Raw genomic sequence first — 26,206 nt, 5'->3', positions numbered from 1 at the left:
CAGGCTATTCTAAGCTGTTTTCAGCTGTTTTTCAGATGTTTTTTGGGACATGTCAAATTTTTGACATTTTTTCGCCTTACTATAGTCTTGGATTTTTGGTCACTTTTTCGACATGCACAATTATGATGTTTTTGCCATTTTTGCAACTTTCTATGCTATGGCGTGTCTTGGCAGGCTAGGCTTATTCTAAGCTGTTTTCAGATGTTTTCAGAGCTGTTTTTTGGGACATGTCAAATTTTGACATTTTTCGCCTTACTATAGTCTTGGGATTTTTGGTCATTTTTTCGACATGCACAATTATGCTGTTTTATGCCATTTTTTGCAACTTTCTATGCTATGGTTTGTGTCTTGGCAGGCTATATTCTAAGCTGTTTTCAGCATGTTTTTCAGATGTTTTTGGGACATGTCAAATTTTGACATTTTTTGCCTTACTATAGTCTTGGATTTTTGGTCATTTTTTCGACATGCACAAATTATGCTGTTTTTGGCCATTTTTGCAAACTTTCTATGCTATGGCGTGTCTTGGCAGGATATTCTAAGCTGTTTTCAGCTGTGTTTTCAGATGTTTTTGGGACATGTCAAATTTTGACATTTTTTTCCTTACTATAGTCTTGGATTTTTGTCATTTTTTTCGACATGCACAATTATGCTGTTTTATGCCATTTTTGCAACTTTCTATGCTATGGCGTGTGTACTTAGGATATTCTAAGCTGTTTTCAGATGTTTTCAGATGTTTTTGGGACATGTCAAATTTTGGCATTTTTTCGCCTTACTATAGTCTTGGATTTTTGGTCATTTTTTCGACATGCACAAATTATGCTGTTTTTGGCCATTTTTTTGCAACTTTCTATGCTATGGCGTGTCTTGGCAGGCTATTCTAAGCTGTTTGTAGATGTTTTCAGATGTTTTTGGGACATGTCAAATTTTGACATTTTTCGCCTTACTATAGTCTTGGATTTTTGGTCACTTTTTCGACATGCCAAAATTATGCTGTTTTATGCCATTTTTGCAACTTTCTATGCTATGGTTTGTCTTAGCAGGATATTAATAAGCTGTTTGTAGATGTTTTCAGAGCTGTTTTTGGGACATGTCAAATTTTGACATTTTTGCCTTACTATAGTCTTGATTTTTGGTCACTTTTTTCGACATGCACAATTATGCTGTTTTTATGCCATTTTTGCAACTTTCTATGCTATGGTTGTGTTACAGGATATTCTAAGCTGTTTTTAGATGTTTTCAGATGTTTTTGGGACATGTCAAATTTTGACATTTTTGCCTTACTATAGTCTTGGATTTTTGGTCACTTTTTCGACATGCACAATTATGATGTTTTTGGCATTTTTTTGCAACTTTCTATGCTATGGCGTGTCTTGGCAGGCTATTCTAAGCTGTTTTCAGATTTTCAGTGTTTTTTGGACATGTCAAATTTTGGCATTTTTCGCCTTACTATAGTCTTGGATTTTTGGTCATTTTTTCGACATGCCAAATTATGATGTTTTGGCGATTTTTGCAACTTTCTATGCTATGGCTTGTGTTAGTAGGCTATTCTAAGCTGTTTTCAGCTGTTTTCAGCTGTTTTTGGGACATGTCAAATTTTGACATTTTTCGCCTTACTATAGTCTTGGATTTTTGGTCATTTTTTCGACATGCAAAATTATGCTGTTTTTGGCCATTTTCACAACTTTCTATGCTATGGCGTGTCTTGGCAGGATATTCTAAGCTGTTTGTAGATGTTTTCAGAGCTGTTTTTGGGACATGTCAAATTTTGACATTTTTCGCCTTACTATAGTCTTGGATTTTTGGTCATTTTTTCGACATGCAAAATATGCTGGTTTTTTGCCATTTTTGCAACTTTCTATGCTATGGCGTGTCTTGGCAGGGTATTCTAAGTTGTTTGTAGATGTTTTGATGTTTTTGGGACATGTGACAAATTTTGCATTTTTCGCCTTACTATAGTCTTGGATTTTTGGTCACTTTTTCGACATGCCAATTATGCTGTTTTTGCCATTTTTGCAACTTTCTATGCTATGGCGTTTCTTGGCAGGCTATTCTAAGCTGTTTTCAGTTTTTTTCAGATGTTTTTGGACATGTGTCAAATTTTGGCATTTTTTTCCTTACTATAGTCTTGGATTTTTGGTCATTTTTTCGACATGCAAAATTATGCTGGTTTTGGCCATTTTTGCAACTTTCTATGCTATGGCGTGTCTTGGCAGGCTATTCTAAGCTGTTTTCAGCTTTTTTCAGATGTTTTTGGGACATGTCAAATTTTGGCATTTTTCGCCTTACTATAGTCTTGGATTTTTGGTCATTTTTTCGACATGCAAATTTATGCTGTTTTTGCCATTTTTGCAACTTTCTATGCTATGGCATTTTGGCAGTGTTATTCTATAGTCTACGCTTTTTCCAGTAGTTTTTTCAGATGTTTTTGGGACATGTCAAATTTTGACATTTTTTGCCTTACTATAGTCTTGGATTTTTGGTCATTTTTTCGACATGCACAATTATGATGTTTTTGGCCATTTTTGCAACTTTCTATGCTATGGCGTGTCTTGGCAGGCTATTCTAAGCTGTTTTCAGATGTTTTCAGATGTTTTTGGGACATGTCAAATTTTTGACATTTTTCGCCTTACTATAGTCTTGGATTTTTGGTCATTTTTTCGACATGCACAATTATGGTGTTTTATGCCATTTTTGCAACTTTCTATGCTATGGTTTGTGTTACTAGGATATTCTAAGCTGTTTTCAGATGTTTTCAGATGTTTTTTGGGACATGTCAAATTTTGGCATTTTTCGCCTTACTATAGTCTTGGATTTTTGGTCATTTTTTCGACATGCACAAATTATGCTGTTTTTTGCCATTTTTGCAACTTTCTATGCTATGGCGTGTTCTTGGTTAGCTAGGCTATTCTAAGCTGTTTTCAGATGTTTTTGGATGTTTTTGGGACATGTCAAATTTTGACATTTTTCGCCTTACTATAGTCTTGGATTTTTGGTCATTTTTTCGACATGCAAAATTATGCTGTTTTTGGCCATTTTTGCAACTTTCTATGCTATGGCTTGTCTTAGGCAGGCTATTCTAAGCTTTTTTCCAGCTGTTTTCAGCTGTTTTTGGACATGTCAAATTTTGACATTTTTTTCCTTACTATAGTCTTGGATTTTTGGTCATTTTTTCGACATGCAAAATTATGCTGTTTTTGCCATTTTTGTAACTTTCTATGCTATGGCTTGTGTTAGCAGGCTATTCTAAGCTGTTTTAAGCTGTTTTCAGATGTTTTTGGGACATGTCAAATTTTGGCATTTTTTTCCTTACTATAGTCTTGGATTTTTGGTCATTTTTTCGACATGCACAATTATGCTGTTTTTGGCCATTTTTGCAACTTTCTATGCTATGGCTTGTGTCTTGGCAGGCTATTCTAAGCTGTTTTCAGCTGTTTTCAGATGTTTTTGGGACATGTCAAATTTTGACATTTTTCGCCTTACTATAGTCTTGGATTTTTGGTCATTTTTTCGACATGCATGCAAATTATGCTGTTTTATGCCATTTTTGCAACTTTCTATGCTATGGCTTGTGTTTGTAGGCTATTCTAAGCTGTTTTAGCTATGTTTTCAGATGTTTTTTGGGACATGTCAAATTTTGGCATTTTTCGCCTTACTATAGTCTTGGTCTTGGATTTTTGGTCATTTTTTCGACATGCACAATTATGATGTTTTTGGCCATTTTTGCAACTTTCTATGCTATGGCGTGTCTTGGTAGGCTATTCTAAGCTGTTTTCAGATGTTTTTGAGATGTTTTTGGGACATGTCAAATTTTGGCATTTTTCGCCTTACTATAGTCTTGGATTTTTGGTCACTTTTTCGACATGCACAATTTGATGCTTTTTTTGGGACATTTTTGCAACTTTCTATGCTATGGCATGTCTTGGCAGGCTATTCTAAGCTGTTTTCAGATGTTTTCAGATTTTTTGAGACATGTCAAATTTTGACATTTTTCGCCTTACTATAGTCTTGGATTTTTGGTCACTTTTTTCGACATGCCAAAATTATGGTGTTTTTTTGCCATTTTTGCAACTTTCTATGCTATGGCGTGTTTAGTGGCTTTTACTAAGCTGTTTCTAAGCTGTTTTCAGATGTTTTTGGGACATGTCAAATTTTGACATTTTTTTCGCCTTACTATAGTCTTGGATTTTTGGTCACTTTTTCGACATGCACAATATGCTGTTTTTTTTGCCAATTTTTGCAACTTTCTATGCTATGGCGTTGTGTTAGTAGGCTATTCTAAGCTTTTTTCAGATGTTTTCAGATGTTTTTGGGACATGTCAAATTTTGGCATTTTTTTGCCTTACTATAGTCTTGGATTTTTGGTCACTTTTTTCGACATGCACAATTATGCTGTTTTTGGCCATTTTTGCAACTTTCTATGCTATGGCGTTGTGTTAGCAGGCTATTCTAAGCTGTTTTCAGCTGTTTTCAGATGTTTTTGGGACATGTCAAATTTTGGCATTTTTTTCCCTTACTATAGTCTTGGATTTTTGGTCACTTTTTTCGACATGCACAATTATTGCTGTTTTTGCCATTTTTGCAACTTTCTATGCTATGGCTTGTGTCTTGGCAGGATATTCTAAGCTGTTTTAGATGTTTTTCAGATGTTTTTGGGACATGTCAAATTTTGGCATTTTTCGCCTTACTATAGTCTTGGATTTTTGGTCACTTTTTTCGACATGCAAAATTATGCTGTTTTTGGCCATTTTTGCAACTTTCTATGCTATGGCGTGTCTTGGCAGGATATTCTAAGCTGTTTTCAGATGTTTTCAGATGTTTTTGGGACATGTCAAATTTTGACATTTTTTCCCTTACTATAGTCTTGGATTTTTGGTCATTTTTTCGACATGCCAAATTATGATGTTTTTGGCCATTTTTTGCAACTTTCTATGCTATGGCGGCTGTCTTAGTAGGCTATTCTAAGCTGTTTTCAGCTTTTTTCAGATGTTTTTGGGACATGTCAAATTTTGACATTTTTTCGCCTTACTATAGTCTTGGATTTTTGGTCATTTTTTCGACATGCACAATTATGCTGTTTTTGCCATTTTTGCAACTTTCTATGCTATGGCTTGTCTTAGTAGGCTATTCTAAGCTGTTTTAGATGTTTTCAGATGTTTTTGGGACATGTCAAATTTTGACATTTTTCGCCTTACTATAGTCTTGGATTTTTGGTCACTTTTTTCGACATGCACAATTATGGTGTTTTTGGCCATTTTTGCAACTTTCTATGCTATGGCGTGTCTTAGTAGGCTATTCTAAGCTTTTTTCAGCTGTTTTCAGATGTTTTTGGGACATGTCAAATTTTGACATTTTTCGCCTTACTATAGTCTTGGATTTTTGGTCATTTTTTCGACATGCACAATTATGGTGTTTTTGGCCATTTTTGCAACTTTCTATGCTATGGCGTGTCTCTTGGCAGGCTATTCTAAGTTGTTTCCAGATGTTTTCAGATGTTTTTGGGACATGTCAAATTTTGGCATTTTTCGCCTTACTATAGTCTTGGATTTTTGGTCATTTTTTCGACATGCACAATTATGATGTTTTTGGGGATTTTTTTGCAACTTTCTATGCTATGGCATGTCTTGGCAGGCTATTCTAAGCTGTTTTCAGCTGTTTTGAAGCTGTTTTTGGGACATGTGTCAAATTTTGGCATTTTTCGCCTTACTATAGTCTTGGATTTTTGGTCACTTTTTCGACATGCCAAATTATGATTTTTTTGGCCATTTTTGCAACTTTCTATGCTATGGCGTTGTGTTAGTAGGCTATTCTAAGCTGTTTTCAGCTGTTTTCAGATGTTTTTTGGGACATGTCAAATTTTGGCACATTTTTCGCCTTACTATAGTCTTGGATTTTTGGTCATTTTTTCGACATGCACAATTATGCTGTTTTTGGCCATTTTTTGCAACTTTCTATGCTATGGCGTGTTCTTGGCAGGCTATTCTAAGCTGTTTTCAGTTGTTTTCAGATGTTTTTGGGACATGTCAAATTTTGACATTTTTCGCCTTACTATAGTCTTGGATTTTTGGTCATTTTTTCGACATGCACAATTATGCTGTTTTTGGCCATTTTTGCAACTTTCTATGCTATGGTTCTGTTACTAGGCTATTCTAAGCTGTTTTCAGATGTTTTCAGATGTTTTGGGACATGTCAAATTTTGACATTTTTCGCCTTACTATAGTCTTGGATTTTTGGTCACTTTTTCGACATGCACAAATATGATGTTTTTGGGCCATTTTTGCAACTTCTATGCTATGGCATGTCTTGGCAGGCTATTCTAAGCTGTTTTCAGATGTTTTCAGATGTTTTTGGGACATGTCAAATTTTGACATTTTTGCCTTACTATAGTCTTGGATTTTTGGTCACTTTTTTCGACATGCACAATTATGCTGTTTTTTTGCCATTTTTGCAACTTTCTATGCTATGGTTTGTGTCTTGGCAGGATATTCTAACTGTTTTTCAGATGTTTTTCAGATGTTTTTGGGACATGTCAAATTTTGGCATTTTTCGCCTTACTATAGTCTTGGATTTTTTTTTTGTCATTTTTTCGACATGCCAAATTATGATGTTTTTGGCCATTTTTGCAACTTTCTATGCTATGGCGTGTGTTAGTAGGCTATTCTAAGCTGTTTTCAGCTGTTTGATGTTTTTGGGACATGTCAAATTTTTGACATTTTTGCCTTACTATAGTCTTGGATTTTTGGTCATTTTTTCGACATGCACAATTATGCTGTTTTTTTGCCATTTTTGCAACTTTCTATGCTATGGCTTGTGTTAGCAGGCTATTTTAAGCTGTTTTAGATGTTTTCAGATGTTTTTGGGACATGTCAAATTTTGGCATTTTTTTCCTTACTATAGTCTTGGATTTTTGGTCACTTTTTTCGACATGCACAATTATGATGTTTTTGGCCATTTTTGCAACTTTCTATGCTATGGCGTGTCTTGGTAGGCTATTCTAAGCTGTTTTCAGATGTTTTCAGATGATTTTTTGGACATGTCAAATTTTGACATTTTTTGCCTTACTATAGTCTTGGATTTTTGGTCACTTTTTTCGACATGCACAATTATGCTGTTTTTTGCCATTTTTGCAACTTTCTATGCTATGGCGTTTCTTAGCAGGCTATTCTAAGCTGTTTGTAGATGTTTTCAGATGTTTTTGGGACATGTCAAATTTTGGCATTTTTTCGCCTTACTATAGTCTTGGATTTTTGGTCATTTTTTCGACATGCACAATTATGCTGTTTTTGGCCATTTTTTTGCAACTTTCTATGCTATGGCGTGTCTTGGCAGGCTATTCTAAGTTTTTGTAGATGTTTTCAGATGTTTTTGGGACATGTCAAATTTTGGCATTTTTGCCTTACTATAGTCTTGGATTTTTGGTCACTTTTTCGACATGCACAATTATGATGTTTTTGGCCATTTTTGCAACTTTCTATGCTATGGCGTGTGTTGGCAGGATATTTAATAAGCTGTTTTAGATGTTTTCAGATGTTTTTGGGACATGTCAAATTTTGACATTTTTTCGCCTTACTATAGTCTTGGATTTTTGGTCACTTTTTTCGACATGCACAATTATGATGTTTTTTGGGGACATTTTTGCAACTTTCTATGCTATGGCGTTCTCTTGGCAGGCTATTCTAAGTTGTTTTAGATTTTCAGATGTTTTGGGACATGTCAAATTTTGACATTTTTTGCCTTACTATAGTCTTGGATTTTTGGTCATTTTTTCGACATGCCAAATTATGATGTTTTTTGGCCATTTTTGCAAACTTTCTATGCTATGGCTTGTCTTAGCAGGCTATTTAAGCTTTTTCAGCTTTTTGAGTGTTTTTGGGACATGTCAAATTTTGACATTTTTCGCCTTACTATAGTCTTGGATTTTTGGTCACTTTTTTTCGACATGCACAATTATGCTGTTTTACGCCATTTTTGCAACTTTCTATGCTATGGCGTTTGTGTTACAGGATATCTAAGCTGTTTTAGATGTTTTCAGATGTTTTTTTGGGACATGTCAAATTTTGACATTTTTCGCCTTACTATAGTCTTGGATTTTTGGTCACTTTTTCGACATGCACAATTATGCTGTTTTTGCCATTTTTGCAACTTTCTATGCTATGGTTTGTCTTAGGTAGGATATTCTAAGCTGTTTGTAGCTGTTTTCAGATGTTTTTGGGACATGTCAAATTTTGGCATTTTTCGCCTTACTATAGTCTTGGATTTTTGGTCACTTTTTCGACATGCACAATTATGTTTTTTTGGCCATTTTTTTGCAACTTCTATGCTATGGCGTGTCTTGGCAGGCTATTCTAAGCTGTTTTCAGATGTTTTCAGATGTTTTTGGGACATGTCAAATTTTGACATTTTTTCGCCTTACTATAGTCTTGGATTTTTGGTCATTTTTTCGACATGCCAAATTATGGATGTTTTTGGCCATTTTTTGCAAACTTTCTATGCTATGGCTTGTGTTAGTAGGCTATTTTAATAAGCTGTTTCAGCTGTTTTCAGAGTTGTTTTTGGGACATGTCAAATTTTGACATTTTTTGCCTTACTATAGTCTTGGATTTTTGGTCATTTTTCGACATGACATGCAAATTATGCTGTTTTATGCCATTTTTGCAACTTTCTATGCTATGGTTTGTGTTAGCAGGCTATTTCTAAGCTGTTTTAGATGTTTTCAGATGATTTTTGGGACATGTCAAATTTTGACATTTTTCGCCTTACTATAGTCTTGGATTTTTGGTCATTTTTTTCGACATGCAAAATTATGCTGTTTTTGGCCATTTTTTGCAACTTTCTATGCTATGGCATGTGTTTGGCAGGCTATTCTAAGCTGTTTTAGATGTTTTCAGATGATTTTTGGGACATGTCAAATTTTGACATTTTTCGCCTTACTATAGTCTTGGATTTTTGGTCACTTTTTCGACATGCAAATTATGATGTTTTTGGGCATTTTTTGCAACTTTCTATGCTATGGCGTGTGTTACTAGGATATTCTAAGCTGTTTTAGATGTTTTGAGATGTTTTTGGGACATGTCAAATTTTGGCATTTTTCGCCTTACTATAGTCTTGGATTTTTGGTCATTTTTTCGACATGCCAAATTATGTTTTTGGCCATTTTTGCAACTTTCTATGCTATGGCTTGTCTTAGGCAGGCTATTCTAAGCTGTTTTCAGCTGTTTTCAGCTGTTTTTTGGGACATGTCAAATTTTGGCATTTTTTCGCCTTACTATAGTCTTGGATTTTTGGTCATTTTTTCGACATGCACAAATTATGATGTTTTTGGGACATTTTTGCAACTTTCTATGCTATGGCGTGTCTTGGCAGGCTATTCTAAGCTTGTTTTAGATGCTTTTCAGATGGTTTTTTTTGGGACATGTCAAATTTTGGCATTTTTTTGCCTTACTATAGTCTTGGATTTTTGGTCATTTTTTCGACATGCCAAATTATGATGTTTTTGGCCATTTTTGCAACTTTCTATGCTATGGCTTGTGTTAGCAGGCTATTCTAAGCTTTTTTCAGCTGTTTTCAGATGTTTTTGGGACATGTCAAATTTTGGCATTTTTTGCCTTACTATAGTCTTGGATTTTTGGTCATTTTTTCGACATGCACAATTATGCTGTTTTTGTGCCATTTTTGCAACTTTCTATGCTATGGCGTGTGTTTGGCAGGATATCTAAGCTGTTTGTAGATTTTTCAGATGATTTTGGGACATGTCAAATTTTGACATTTTTCGCCTTACTATAGTCTTGGATTTTTGGTCATTTTTTTCGACATGCGCAATTATGCTGTTTTTGCCATTTTTGCAACTTTCTATGCTATGGTTTGCGTGTCTTAGGCAGGCTATTCTAAGCTGTTTGTAGCTGGTTTTCAGATGATTTTGGGACATGTCAAATTTTTGGCATTTTTCGCCTTACTATAGTCTTGGATTTTTGGTCACTTTTTTCGACATGCAAATTATGCTGTTTTTGGCCATTTTTTTGCAACTTTCTATGCTATGGCGTTTCTTGTGTTAGTAGGCTATTCTAAGCTGTTTTCAGCTGTTTTTGGGACATGTCAAATTTTGACATTTTTTGCGCCTTACTATAGTCTTGGATTTTTTGGTCATTTTTTTTCGACATGCAAATTATGGTGTTTTTATGCCATTTTTTGCAACTTTCTATGCTATGGCTTGTGTTTAGCAGGCTATTTTCTAAGCTGTTTGTAGCTGTTTTTCAGATGTTTTTGGGACATGTCAAATTTTGACATTTTTTCGCCTTACTATAGTCTTGGATTTTTGGTCATTTTTTCGACATGCACAATTATGCTGTTTTTGCCATTTTTTGCAACTTTCTATGCTATGGCTTGTGTTCAGTGGCAGGCTATTCTAAGCTGTTTTCAGTAGATGTTTTCAGATGTTTTTGGGACATGTCAAATTTTGACATTTTTCGCCTTACTATAGTCTTGGATTTTTGGTCATTTTTTCGACATGCACAATTTATGCTGTTTTTGCCATTTTTGCAACTTTCTATGCTATGGTTTGTCTTAGCAGGATATTCTAAGCTGTTTTTAGATGTTTTTTGAGATGTTTTTGGGACATGTCAAATTTTGACATTTTTCGCCTTACTATAGTCTTGGATTTTTGGTCACTTTTTTCGACATGCACAATTATGCTGTTTTTGGCCATTTTTGCAACTTTCTATGCTATGGTTTGTGTTCTTGGCAGGCTATTTCTAAAGCTGTTTTTCAGATGTTTTTTGAGATGTTTTTGGGACATGTCAAATTTTGACATTTTTCGCCTTACTATAGTCTTGGATTTTTGGTCACTTTTTCGACATGCACAATTATGATGTTTTTTTTTGGGGACATTTTTGCAACTTCCTATGCTATGGCATGTCTTGGCAGGCTATTCTAAGCTGTTTTCAGATGTTTTCAGATGTTTTTTTGGGACATGTCAAATTTTGGCATTTTTCGCCTTACTATAGTCTTGGATTTTTTGGTCACTTTTTCGACATGCCAAATTATGGTTTTTTGGCCATTTTTGCAACTTTCTATGCTATGGCTTGTGTTTAGGCAGTATTCTAAGCTTTTTCCAGCTGTTTTCAGCTGTTTTTGGGACATGTCAAATTTTGGCATTTTTCGCCTTACTATAGTCTTGGATTTTTGTTCACTTTTTTCGACATGCGCAAATTATGCTGTTTTTTGCCATTTTTGCAACTTTCTATGCTATGGTTTTGGTTAGTAGGATATTCTAAGCTGTTTGTAGATGTTTTCAGATGATTTTGGGACATGTCAAATTTTGACATTTTTCGCCTTACTATAGTCTTGGATTTTTGGTCATTTTTTCAACATGCAAAATTATGCTGTTTTTGGCCATTTTCACAACTTTCTATGCTATGGCATGTCTTGGCAGGATATTCTAAGCTGTTTGTAGATGTTTTCAGATGATTTTGGGACATGTCAAATTTTTGGCATTTTTCGCCTTACTATAGTCTTGGATTTTTGGTCACTTTTTCGACATGCACAATTATGATGTTTTTGGGGACATTTTTGCAACTTTCTATGCTATGGTTTGTGTTACTAGGATATTCTAAGCTGTTTGTAGATGTTTTCAGATGTTTTTGGGACATGTCAAATTTTGGCACATTTTTCGCCTTACTATAGTCTTGGATTTTTGGTCACTTTTTCGACATGCACAATTATGATGTTTTTGGGGACCATTTTTTGCAACTTCTATGCTATGGCGTGTCTTGGCAGGGTATTCTAAGTTGTTTGTAGATGCTTTCAGATGTTTTTTGGGACATGTCAAATTTTGGCATTTTTTGCCTTACTATAGTCTTGGATTTTTGGTCATTTTTTCGACATGCCAAATTATGATGTTTTTGGCCATTTTTGTAACTTTCTATGCTATGGCTTGTGTTAGGGCTATTCTAAGCTTTTTTCAGCTGTTTTCAGATGTTTTTGGGACATGTCAAATTTTGGCATTTTTCACCCTTACTATAGTCTTGGATTTTTGGTCACTTTTTTCGACATGCGCAATTATTGCTGTTTTTTTACGCCATTTTTGCAACTTTCTATGCTATGGTTTGTGTTACTAGGATATTCTAAGCTGTTTGTAGATGTTTTTCAGATGATTTTGGGACATGTCAAATTTTGGCATTTTTCGCCTTACTATAGTCTTGGATTTTTGGTCATTTTTCCAACATGCGCAATTATGCTGTTTTATGCCATTTTTTGCAACTTTCTATGCTATGGTTGTCTTAGTAGGATATTCTAAGCTGTTTTAGATGTTTTTAAGATGATTTTTGGGACATGTCAAATTTTGGCATTTTTTGCCTTACTATAGTCTTGGATTTTTGGTCACTTTTTCGACATGCACAAATTATGCTGGTTTTGGCCATTTTCACAACTTTCTATGCTATGGTTTGTGTTACTAGGATATTCTAAGCTGTTTGTAGATGTTTTCAGATGATTTTGGGACATGTCAAATTTTGGCATTTTTCGCCTTACTATAGTCTTGGATTTTTGGTCACTTTTTCGACATGCACAATGATGATGTTTTTGGGGGACATTTTGCAACTTCCTTCACTATGGCATGTCTTGGCAGGCTATTCTAAGCTGTTTTCAGATGTTTTCAGATGTTTTTGGGACATGTCAAATTTTGACATTTTTCGCCTTACTATAGTCTTGGATTTTTGGTCACTTTTTCGACATGCCAAATTATGATGTTTTTGGCGATTTTTGCAACTTTCTATGCTATGGCTGTGTGTTTGCAGGCTATTCTAAGCTGTTTTCAGCTGTTTTCAGATGTTTTTGGGACATGTCAAATTTGGCATTTTTTTCGCCTTACTATAGTCTTGGATTTTTGGTCACTTTTTCGACATGCGCAAATTATGCTGTTTTTTGCCATTTTTGCAACTTTCTATGCTATGGTTTGTGTTAGTAGGATATTCTAAGCTGTTTGTAGCTGTTTTTCAGATGTTTTTGGGACATGTCAAATTTTGGCATTTTTCGCCTTACTATAGTCTTGGATTTTTGGTCATTTTTTCAACATGCAAAATTATGCTGTTTTTGGCCATTTTTGCAAACTTTCTATGCTATGGCATGTCTTGGCAGGATATTCTAAGCTGTTTGTAGATGTTTTCAGATGATTTTGGACACATGTCAAATTTTGGCATTTTTCGCCTTACTATAGTCTTGGATTTTTGGTCACTTTTTCGACATGCACAATTATGATGTTTTTGGGGACATTTTTGCAACTTTCTATGCTATGGTTTGTGTCTTACAGGATATTCTAAGCTGTTTGTAGATGTTTTCAGATGATTTTGGGACATGTCAAATTTTGGCATTTTTCGCCTTACTATAGTCTTGGATTTTTGGTCATTTTTTCGACATGCCAAATTCTGATGTTTTTGGCCATTTTTGCAACTTTCTATGCTATGGCTTGTGTTAGTAGGATTCTAAGCTTTTAAGCTGTTTTCAGATGTTTTTGGGACATGTCAAATTGTGGCATTTTTCGCCTTACTATAGTCTTGGATTTTTGGTCACTTTTTCGACATGCACAATTATGATGTTTTTGGGGACATTTTCACAACTTCCTATGCTATGGCGTGTCTTGGCAGGGTTATTCTAAGTTGTTTGTAGATGCTTTCAGATGTTTTGGGATGTGACAAATTTTGGCATTTTTTGCCTTACTATAGTCTTGGATTTTTGGTCATTTTTTCGACATGCCAAATTATGATGTTTTTGGCCATTTTTGTAACTTTCTATGCTATGGCTTGTGTGTAGTAGGCTATTCTAAGCTTTTTTCAGCTGTCTTCAGATGTTTTTGAGACATGTCAAATTTTGGCATTTTTCACCTTACTATAGTCTTGGATTTTTGGTCACTTTTTCGACATGCACAATTATGCTGTTTTACGCCATTTTTGCAACTTTCTATGCTATGGTTTGTGTTACTAGGATAGTCTAAGCTGTTTGTAGATGTTTTCAGATGATTTTGGGACATGTCAAATTTTGGCATTTTTTCGCCTTACTATAGTCTTGGATTTTTGGTCACTTTTTCAACATGCACAATTATGATGTTTTTGGGGACATTTTGCAACTTCCTTTGCTATGGCATGTCTTGGCAGGCTATTCTAAGCTGTTTTCAGATGTTTTCAGATGATTTTGGGACATGTCAAATTTTGGCATTTTTCGCCTTACTATAGTCTTGGATTTTTGGTCACTTTTTCGACATGCACAATTATGATGTTTTTGGGGACATTTTGCAACTTCCTTCGCTATGGCATGTCTTGGCAGGCTATTCTAAGCTGTTTGTAGATGTTTTCAGATGATTTTGGGACATGTCAAATTTTGGCATTTTTCGCCTTACTATAGTCTTGGATTTTTGGTCATTTTTTCGACATGCCAAATTCTGATGTTTTTGGCGATTTCCACAACTTTCTATGCCATGGCTGTGTTAGTAGGATATTCTAAGCTGTTTGTAGATGCTTTCAGATGGTTTTGGGACGTGACAAATTTTGGAATTTTTCGCCTTACTGTAGTCTTGGATTTTTGGTCACTTTTTTGACATGCCAAATTATGATGCTTTTGGGGGCTTTTTGCAACTTACTTTGCTATGGCATGTCTTAGCAGGCTATTCTAAGTGTAGATGCTTTCAGATGATTTTGGGACATGTCAAATTTTGGCATTTTTTTCCTTACTATAGTCTTGGATTTTTGGTCACTTTTTCGACATGCACAATTATGCTGTTTTTGGCCATTTTTGTAACTTTCTATGCTATGGCTTGTGTTAGTAGGCTATTCTAAGCTGTTTTCAACTGTTTTCAGATGTTTTTGAGACATGTCAAATTTTGGCATTTTTTTCCTTACTATAGTCTTGGATTTTTGTTCACTTTTTCGACATGCACAATTATGCTGTTTTATGCCATTTTTGCAACTTTCTATGCTATGGCTTGTGTTACTAGGATATTCTAAGCTGTTTGTAGATGTTTTCAGATGATTTTGGGACATGTCAAATTTTGGCATTTTTCGCCTTACTATAGTCTTGGATTCTTGGTCATTTTTTCGACATGCAGAACCATAATGTTTTTGGTCATTTTTGCAAATTTATATGCTATGGCATGTCTTGACAGGCTATTCTAAGCTGTTTTCAGCTGTTTTCACATCTTTTTGGGACATGTCAAATTTTGGCATTTTTCGCCTTACTATAGTCTTGGATTTCTGGTCATTTTTTTGACATGCACAATTATGATGTTTTTTGGGACTTTTTGCTACTTTGTATGCTATGGTGTGTCTTGGCAGGTTATTCTAAGCTGTTTTCAGTTGCTTTCAGATGTTTTTGGGACATGTCAGATTTGGTGGGGTTTCAGATTTTTATAAATATTCACTGATGTCAGAAATGACATGTCATTTTAAACTGTCAGATGTCATTTTAAACTGTCTGTACTTACGAAAATAAATATCAAGAGTCTTCTGCTGGTACCTTAATGTGTGAAGTCTTTATTCTTAACAGAACTAGTTTTACTGCTGTGCTTGAGACCTTTGATAGTAATGATTGCAGGAAAGCTCTTTTTAAACATTAGTTAATAGAACAATTAAATCAAGTGTCATTTAATAATAATAATTAATAGCATGAAATAAATACATGCAAGAAACTACATGTTCAAGTTTTTTTTATTTTAAAATAGCTTGAGCACAAACATAATATATAGAAAAATCAAATATACATGTGAAAAAGAAAACACTTAGCTGCATCTTCAGAGGCTTGTCCTTTGACCCGTCTGTCACATTACTGTACTTTTACATCAACTGTTTGACATTTACCTTTGTTGACTCAAGAAAAAGAAATTGTCCACTTGTTCAAACTGAAAAGTCTGTCTTGGTGCTTTGTGCGTCAACATCAAGCAGAGCGTTAAGTGACAACAGATCCTTTGTCTCTATGAGGTTTTCCTGGTACAATCTTCAGTGTCCTGTCCACATCAGTTTATCATGATGAAGTTTGACTTGCAATGAGCTAAAAAAAAAAAAAAGAAAAGGAAAATAATGACCCACATGTTAGTGCTCCAAGATGGGGGTTTTAACATATTATTTTATGTTCTAATTTATGGCCCATTTTAATGTGCGAAAAGCACTTCCTTCCTATTTTTGAGTGCGTGTGAAGCTGTTATTTGCTGTGCATGGTCGCCCTGATCTTATCATGACACTTGACTTTCTCTCTCAGTATAGCGTGAGTGCACAGACTTAAAACATTAATGTGTCACCTACCAATAAACTCTGCAACAGGGTCATGTTCTCCCTCTGTGCGGATTGTTCCTGCGATGCTGTCGTTCTCCAGGATGGGCAGGAAGAGCTGAACAAAGTCTGATGTGTAGGGAGGCGCGATCACATCCAGCACCTTATGAGGAGAAACATTCAAGTTTAAGTAATTTGTTCTAAGTTTTTTTTTAATGCACAAGTTATAAATGTTTCCTCATGTAAGTTATATCTGAAAACAGCAGCAAAACTTTAAAGCTGCAATTACAGGCAGCAGAAACAGCCTGTCAACGCTGACATAATCCCTAGCTCTGAGTTGATTTTAATTTCAAATTGATCCATTCAACCAAATATCATTCAAGGTAAGGGTGAGTAATATCCACTGAAATAAAAATCTCTCAAATTTACACCACTTGATTCAAGACTAGTTTAGCACCATGAGTGTAGTCAAAGTTTGAGACTTTCAGGACCTTCAGACACTAACATCTGCGATGGAGGAAAATACTCTATCTAGTTCTAATTGTGGTCACTTCCTTTCCCAAATTTTATCTCTTTACTGCTAATCAAGATCAGAAGCAGCTGTTACCTCAGTGACAAAATATCTAATGAGGGAGATGTCCGTGTTGAGTTTCTCCAGACACTTGCGAATGTAACCAACTACGGGCAGGACGTAGCCACGACTCAGCAGATGAACCATCCGGTCCAACAGAGTCTTCTTCAGCTCCAGCTGAGAGAGAAGTAAAACTGTCAGCTGTGAGTTACACCAAACCCACTGCTACTGAAAACTAAAAAAAAGGAAGCATGAGGTTAACACGAGCGAACCTGCTCCATGACGTCCAGCTGAGAGTGCTCCGTCTCAAAAAGCTTGATGAGCAGCTGGAGCACCTGCGGGTGCAGCAGCTGGTGACACGTACAGATCTGTGTGGAGGAAACGTTTATTTTTGAAATCACTTCCTCTTTCAAAGAATTTCAAATGTAAAGTTTCATGTGCTGATAATGTCACACCTCGTCAAGTAAAGCTAAATGAACTGGAGTGTGGTCTGTCTGCAACTGGAAGTACCGCGGCTCAGATACCGTCCAGTCCACCCATTTCAAAACCCCCATAGCAACTACTGGAAACCTGAATACAAACACACAAACATAAAGTGAGCATGGATCAGTCAGAAGTGACAACAGCTGAATATTGAACCTCAGTCATGTTTGAATAAGACTGTAAAGTGGCCTATTGCGTTACTCTCAGATCTGATCTAACGTGGCTTCCACAACAGTACGCTGCTTAGCTCCCGTGTGAGTTAAGGGTTAAAGGAGTGTTGCTGATGTGGAAAGTCGATAACACAAAATTCTCAAAGAAGGCTTGGCTCAGTCGAAGAGGCACTTAGCATTAGGCGGGATAGGCTTATACGTGGCAATGTCATCATGCAAAAACATATGTCGGATCACATCAGAAAACATTTTTTAAAGGGTTTGATGCTTAAACATACGTACTTTGACCAAAATTTGAATGTTTGGATTTTAATACATAAGGATTGCTACTGGGATGCTACAGAGTGATATAAACACCTCATAAAATGACTTCAGGTGACTACAGCTGAAATGTAGCCTGATGGCTAACACTGGCACATCTACAGAGATGTTGATTTATGTGCATTGTCCTTATAAATAATATAAAATACAAAACACAAATAACATAGTAGGCCCACCCGTTAATTAATGTTTCATCTTTTGAGGAATGATATCTTGTTAGTCGACTCACCGGATGCACTGATACAAAGTGCCGAGTTCAGCCACCAGCTCTGTGGCTCCTTTGTTTTCATTGCAGCACAGGTTGTGCACGGTCTCTATGGCCTTGGAAGTCGACTTCAGCTCGTCTTTGTTGATGTTGACTCGCTTGTTCTGGGGTTGAACAGACATAAAGGTGTAAAGCAGTTATGAAGTTGAAACCAGGGTTTCTGAAGGACACAAATGATCAGAGGAATTCTGTAAAGAAATAAGTAGTTTAGAACAAACTAGCTGAGCCAGTTGATCAAAATCAAATGAAAACTGAAAACTACCATGAGTGGTAACAAATTACTAGTCTAATCCAGTTAGTCAGTCACCAACACACAGAAATTCATCCCCGCTCTCTGTACCTTTTTCCATGTTTCAACCACGCTGGCAGCATAAGCCAGGATGTGGATGTATTTGTGTTTGTGGTCTTGGTTGATCTTTGATCCGGGCTTAAACAGAGACTGCATGAACAGGTCCAGAAAGGCCGGCACTCTGATCTAAAGACGAGAAAGATAAATATGTCAGCACCTTAACAAGCGTTTAGTGGATACAAACCACAGACTGTATGTAAACATGGACAACGCCCCCTAAATTACCCCCCCATGCTTAAGTGAAGCTAAAATATCTGGGATACGGGCGTTGCCATCTTGCGCTGGTTAAGTCTTTTGGAGCTGGAGTCTGCGCAGTAGTGATATCCACGGTGGGGAAGTCCCCGCCAAAATAACTGTCTGACCAATCGTGGCATTGAAAGCGAGCGAGCGAACACTTGAACAAACACCAGAGAGATGAGAAATACCTTCAGAAACCAGAAACCGTCTTTGGGAAAAATGTACTTTGTGTGTACTTTGAGTTTTTAGTTTGGCCTATACTGCAGACAGACACCAGGGGGCGATCCAGACTGAAAAGTTACACTTCAGGGTAACTGTCATCTTGTCCATCTTTATATAGTCTGTGATACAAACAGGGTCAATGATGCCCAGTACTTACCAGCTCCACAGGAGGCGGGTCCATGCTGCTGAACATCTTGAACAGAACTGTGATGTCTGCAGGATTCAGGGCTCCTTTAGACAACATGGCACCGAGCGCCTGGCAGGCTCGAGGGTAGGCGGCTGCTGTGCCGAGCGCCAGGGTTATTTGACTGGCATCGTGACCTCTGTGATATAAACCGCAGAGTTAATATCATCCAGATTTGAATGAATTCCTGTTTGTATTCAGCAACGTTATCCACATAACGTATCGTTTTTTTTTAATTTAACCTTTGTTTATACTTTATATATAATCTCATTGAGACACAGGGTCTAATTCTCAAGGGAGACCTGTTTCAGACAACATACAAAATAACAAATTAGTTACAGACAGACAGATTTATCAATATAGTACATACTATATTTCAGTCAAATGACAAGTGGAAGCAGATTAAAAATACTAAAAACAGGAACAAGTTTCAGTTTGCAAAAGTGGATAATGATGGCCAGTGGACCACAGAGTACGAAGTGCAATGCTGAGTGAGGAGTTTACAGCCAGTTATGAATCCATGCGCTCCGTGATAGACGGCATCCAACATTTGTAGAGAGCTGGCAGAGGCATTCATGTAAACAATGTCACCAAAGTCAAGAGGAGGTAAGGACGAGACATTTCCTTGCATTAAATGAAAAATGTGATTTGCTCCTAAAGAAAAATCCTGGTTTTAATTTCAGTTTCTGTAAACGATGTTCAATGTGGGCCTTAAAAAGAAAGAATTTTATCAACTGAGATCCGTAGGTATTTACAGGAGGCCACAAACTCCAGGGGGGTGCCTTGTGTGGATGTAATAAAAGGGAGAACTGCTGGCACCTTCCTTTTGTTCGAAAACAGCATACCCTTTGTTTCGGCAGTATTTGAGATGGAACAAGTGCAACTGAATAGTGTCGAATGCGTTTGCATGACAATAAACAATTTTATCATCGGTATAGAGATGTAAAGATGCATCAGTAATATTCTGAACCACATTGTTAATCCACTCCCTGAAAAAAACAGAAAAAAGAATCTCATTAAAAACGATAAAGTTACCTCTCATGCGCTGACTTCTGCACCTCCTGGCCAATCCTACGAACAGCTGAACCGCCCTGCTCCTCCTGAGAGAGGATGGACATCATCGCCTGGGCAAAGAGGTAAGTGTGCTCACCGTGACACACCATCTTCTACAAGAGAGAGGAGGGAACCGCTCAGCATAGAGCAACACGTTCAGCACATGCACTGTGGTTTTAATAAATCAGCTTGATATTTTTATTTGGGACTGAACTCTCACTTTCTAAGCCGAATCGATAAACAAGCTAGAGAAATAATGATCCCTCTGTCTATAAAATGTCTGATTAGGAGCAGAAAAACAAGCTGAAAATGATTCTTGGTTGTTCTTTCTGACTGACCAACAGTCCAAAACTCAAATATTTATTCAAGTTACAATTATATAAACTGAAAAACAGCAAACCCTCATATCTGAGAAGTGAGAATCATTGATTTTATTTTTTTTTAATCAACTAAAATAATAGATACAGAGATTAATAATATCATCATTTCAGCACTAAAATCTGGGTTTTAAAATGTCGTATTAAAAAAAAGTGCAAGGTAGATACTAAGGTACAATATAAATGATTCTATATTTGAAAACATGAAAAAGATTTTTAAAAATAACTTACTAAACGCTGAATGTAAATGTATGCAGAAAGTAACTGATAAATGGAAATGACACTTATATTTTATTGCACCACTGTCAATGAAACAGAGAAGCAACAGGCTCACAGCAAATTCTGGCAGGTTCTTCTCCAGGTTTTCTTCTCCTCCGTCCAGCAGCGTCGCTAAAGACGTCCTTAACACCCGCGAGAAAACCTCCAGCTGCTGGCACGCTGTGGATACACTGGTAATCTCACCTTGATAACCTGCGTCTGAAATGAGCTAAACACACACACACACACACATACACACACACACACACACAAAATATGTTCACGTGAAGAAAACGGACATACAGACTCTTTCAGGCATTATAATGTAAAAGCTGAACAAAGCTAACAAATGTTCATTTCACAAAATGTATGAAAGAATGGCGAATCTATGTATTGATTAATCATAGCATTAAACTACGAGCCGTTTTAATTTATTAATTCATCAATTACTGTTTAGTCTGTAGAATGTCAAAAAACAATGACCGGTTACCATCTCAACATGCCAGAAAACAAATCTTGAAATTGCTTTTTTTCTGTTAAAAAGTTAAAAAAAAAAGAAAAAAAAAGAAAAAAAGGACAAACTGATTAAATTTATAGTCACAGGAAACATAAAAAGATTGAAATGTGCCTATGTCATTATATGCATCAGCAATCAGCCAACAAGAGTCAGAAAATATCAGCATATCGGATATTGGCAAAAATGCAATATCGGGCATCCCTAAAACTGAAAAAAAAAAAAACCCCAAAACAAACAAAAAAACAAACAAACAAATCCTGACATTTAATGAGCCAAATTTTAGTGGACCTAAAATACTGTTTCAGTACAAAGCAGTAAACTATTCTCCATTTCTCTGCTGAGGGAAGTAAATAATAGAAAAAATTAAATTTAAAATAAATGTTAAAAAATATATTATTTTTTATAGTAACTCAATAAAAGAGATCACAAATTAGTGACTTGATATACTTTAATTAACAGCCTTAACTCTAAAACATAATTGTGCTATAAGTCCTACACTTGTGGGCCAGGAACTGCTTTACTGCCGTTTTTACTGCCGTACCTTTACAGTGAAGTTGAGCATCAGGCAGTCTGGGTGAGCCTCTGCCAGCTTATAGAAAAGATCTCTCCATGTAGTGTGTGCTATCATCTGCTCGAGCCAAGCAGGAGTCTGAAAACACAAAAGACCGGATTGGTTTGGTCATGTGTAAACTCAAACAAATAAATATGTTTGACAAAAGATGTTTAGGATTTCTGATCACTCGTATTTGTAAAATTACAACCAGGTTTTCAGAAATCTCACCTCTCCCTCGACAGTGAAAATGGAATCAGCTTTCTGAGGGTCAAAGTGTTTTATCAGGAGACTCTTGAGGTGATTTTCTACTCGCTCCTGGACCTGAGCGGGCTCTACACCTACAATCAAAATAAAAAAATGACAGATGAGTGAATGGTCATCAACGAGGCACAAGGCAACAGTCGGGGCGGGAAGAGCTTTGTTTTGGGCACAGTAATTCTGACTCGTTTGCCCGGAAAACACCCCAGGATCTTGTAGGCTACCTAGTGAAACCTACCCATCTGGATGAGCCACTCTGCCAGCAGATTGACGGTCTGAGCCACAGCAGAGTAGTTTTCAGAGAGAAGCTGGATGACATGTTCTGGAGAGCCACCTGATTGAAAATACCTGTGAGAAAAATGAGAGAAAAGGGTGGTTTTCCATCAACAAATTCTCAGTTTTCAGTTATTTTGTTGGCTTTTTCTCATTTAGAGATGCTTTGTGTGTCCCTCAGTGGGATGAGGGCGATGATGTTATGTTTGTACGAAGAAACAGGTGCTCACGTTTTGAGTGTGTTGAAGATGGCAGGCTCCATGATGTAATCCCGGCTGGAGAATTTCTGCAAACAGTCTTCCTGGATCTTCCCATCATTTTCTCCTTCCACATAATCCTGCTCAAAGACACATAAATACATGTGCTTATGCTTCTGTAATGGCTCTTCTGTCGTTATCAAATTGGGTTATATATTTACATTTATTATGGGTAAACCGATGTTGGTTTTCAGTGCTGATACTGATTATTAGTAGTTTATGGGACCAATAGCCAATATTTGGAACTGATGTGCATTTACAATAAAAATGAAAATCTTTCTGTCAATATTTCGAATTTGGAATTAACAAACTGAGACTTTGAGTAATTCAAGTGACAATTTAAATGAAAAATGTATAAATAAAATTAGCTCCCTGAGGTTTTACAAAGTAAAAGTTCCTCCCATGCTGACACGTTCTTTGCACTTAAATTGATGAATTTTGTCAGCGATCATTGACATATAATGCTGATACAGATATTTAGAAAAATGCAAAATATGGGTCCCGATAATTGGCCAGGCCGAATATTTACAAGTGATATTCTTTATTTTTTTCTGCAAACAGTCATATTGATGGAGAGTGACAAGCGTCACAGAATAAACATCACGGACATTAATTTAAAGACACTTGTCACATGTACGTGACTGAGCATCATCAGCTTTAAAGCACAATAACATGTAGATGAAAGCTCTATGCTTGAGAACAGTAGCGGGTTAAACGTTTACTAAACTCCTTCAACAAATAGACTTTCCATAAGTTACAACACGGGGTCATTTTTTCAGCTGAATTTATATGAATACACAAAGCATCAAACGAGACTCGTGTTGAGTGTTATTGAGCCTGCATTTGGCTTCTGAGGCAGATTTAAGCACATTTTATGTTAGGAACAATAATCTAAAATACGACGACAGAGATTAAAGAAGTGGTTCAGTTGTACATTAAAGTGAGCTGAGTAACTTTTAATGAAACTTTCATTTCCATGTCATCTAGCTGTAACGTTAGTTAGCCTGTAGTTAGCTAGCGGATCCGCTAAGCTGCTGCAGATTCAAACCATGCAGGAAATCTTGTCAGCGCAGTTGTGTGGCCGCATTTATCTCTACACATCACCTCTGTGTTCACTGTAAAGTGTAGAGGAAACAAATCAGCAGCTTGTGTATTTGCAGCTATGCTAACGCTGCTTAGCTAGCTAATGAACTGAGCACCGAGTAGCAACAAGTCATCTCACCATGGGACCCTCCCCCGTGCCTTCCCAGTCTCCGCTGCCGCTGTAATATTCCTCGTCCATGATGACGGGAGAGAGGTAGTGTTGAATCAGCTACAACAACACAACTTTGACTTTTAAATCTTGGCGTGACTTCGTTTTACTGCTGAAGATGCTGGGAGCAGCTAGCCCGTCTAGCTTGCAAGCTAACAACAACAGGATGAAGATGGCGAGTCGGCGAACTTCAGGCCACGCCCCCCGCGGTAAAGCTGACGGTATTATCTCCCTGAGTTCTGTCTGTCAGGATAACAACTTTAACTATCTGTTATCTTTAAACTGTTAGTCATTTAAGAACAAAACAATTTAACCGAACATCAATAATGCCAAATATTTAGTAAGAAAATGGCATAGCAATAATATCAGTGATAACACATTAAAAATTAATAATAATGAAATGTGCTAATATACTTTCTTTATGCGATTGACTTGAAATCTGACAGGGGGATTCATAAAAGGTGACACGTGCTCAGTGTTACACCAGAGAACTCAGCTTTTATACATTATTTCTTTCATAAAGCTTGCAACATTGGAATAAACAAACACATAAGACAATAACAGAACCAGGGCATGATAAGAAGATCAATCAGGTGCTATTTACAGGCACTGAGAAAGTATATAGAAAAATATCTCTCGGGTTATATGACATGGAAAAACACCCTAAATGAAAATTACAACTTGACAGAGGAAGCAGGTGGTGAGGCAGCTCAGGATGTGAGATTATGTTGTTTTGTGTTGTATTTACATACATGATTGAGATTTAAGATAACTCCACAGGGAGCCTCTAAAACATGAGTTTACTAATCTGATGGTCCTGAAAAGCTATTGTGAGGTGCTGATCTTTAATGTTTATAAACTGCAGTTATTCATAAACTGATTTAAAATGCCAAATATGGTATAACATGTTCTGTACAATACTGACTAGATGTTAGTGGATGTTTGCATCATTGTTGAATCAGAGGCCCCACTGTTCACATGAGTATTTATGTTATTATCAATATACTCTGATAGTGTCATTTTCTATTTTACAATGAATTCTTCAACTCAAGAAGCAGCTATTTTTTTGGTCCTTTAAACCCTTTAAAACCTGGTTGGCCATCAGTTTTCTTGTGCTGCCTTCAGACACCTTTCGCAAGGTATTTAACCCTTTCAAACCTGAGCAATTTGGTTTGGTTTCTTTCAAAAACATGATGAAAAATATAATCACCAACCTGGCAAGAAATGTCCCAAAAATTGCATGAAATAAGTCAAAGGTGAAAAAGAAAATGAAGGCAAATAAACAGATTTTTTTTATTTTTAAAAGAGGGTGACAATTATTACAAACTTATTTAAAAAAAAAAAAGAAAGAAAAATGTACAGAAACAGTTTATAATTAAATTTGTGTTACAGAAGAATTCTGCATATATTTCTCAATTTTTCTGCATTTTTTTCATGACATTTTCTCATTTGCTTTTGTTTGCTTTTCTTTTTTTGCTTATTTTCAGGTAATAGCAACTTTTTACTCATTTATTTCATGGTTAAGTTGCTTACTGCCTTCTTCCCCTGTTTTTGAAAGAACTTGCTTAGGTTTTAAAGGATTAAAGGTCACAGAAACCAAAACGTAACATCAAAATGTTTGCTTTGTTGACCTGCACTCATCTATTTTGTTAAAATGAAAGTCACCGACTTCTTTAGTGAGGCTGACATTTAAGTTTTATAGTATCAGAAGTAAGAAGTTGGTGTGGACTTAACGTTTTGTAAAACTGTTAGAAAGAGGTTTTTGAAATATATGACTCGCAGCTATGGACAAAGGAATCAGCTATGTTTTGATCTCAGATCTAAAAATCTGTGATGAGTGATGGTGGCTGGCGGACATAATTTCATCACAAAGTTGGGTCAAATGTGAGCAGGGTTGGTTTTAAAAGTAACAGATTCAACTATAAGAACCTAAAAAAATACAATAACAGTCTAAGTGAATGCTGTACTGAGAGTATTTTAAAAATTAAGTTTCATTTCAATCGGATTGCGAAACAGCCACTGACAGAACTTTCTGACCCAAAAAGCTGACCGGAGCTGGATAAGAAAATTGGTGCCAATGGAAAAGGCTGTGTGTATAATGTCCACTTTGATTGATATTGATTTTTTTGGGTAGGCCTTTTTTAAAGTGAAATACATTTCCCATACCAACATGTGTGGTGTGCGCCCCGTCTGCGCAAACTGGAAGTGTGCACCAAGTGTCCACCAGCTAATGTATGTTATACACTGACCATACATAAATATCTCATATAGCCCCAATTCAAAAATCTACAACTATCACTTTAACCTATTATTCTAATATTTAAAAATGAATTCTGGCCAAAAAATATAGCAGAGTGAAAAG

At 36.2% G+C, this 26,206-nt stretch overlaps 1 protein-coding gene across 1 annotated transcript; it reads right to left on the bottom strand.

The window, feature by feature from the left end:
- Positions 1-15,668: 15,668 nt before the first annotated feature.
- nelfcd (negative elongation factor complex member C/D) lies at positions 15,669-24,034 on the bottom strand. The gene is made up of 15 exons (XM_042511238.1): positions 23,815-24,034; positions 22,566-22,672; positions 22,301-22,410; positions 22,033-22,142; positions 21,793-21,900; positions 20,811-20,963; positions 20,082-20,212; positions 19,020-19,185; positions 18,395-18,529; positions 18,019-18,158; positions 17,271-17,385; positions 17,088-17,183; positions 16,852-16,992; positions 16,278-16,407; positions 15,669-16,026 (listed from the first exon to the last, which is right to left on the bottom strand). Exons 1-15 carry the CDS (start codon positions 23,872-23,874, stop codon positions 15,992-15,994), a joined length of 1,737 nt encoding a protein of 578 aa, XP_042367172.1. The 5' UTR covers positions 23,875-24,034; the 3' UTR covers positions 15,669-15,991.
- Positions 24,035-26,206: the final 2,172 nt, after the last annotated feature.

This window comes from Plectropomus leopardus, chromosome 2, assembly GCF_008729295.1.
Source record: "Plectropomus leopardus isolate mb chromosome 2, YSFRI_Pleo_2.0, whole genome shotgun sequence".
NCBI lineage: Eukaryota > Metazoa > Chordata > Actinopteri > Perciformes > Serranidae > Plectropomus > Plectropomus leopardus.
This window is presented reverse-complemented; position numbering and strand designations above follow the sequence as displayed.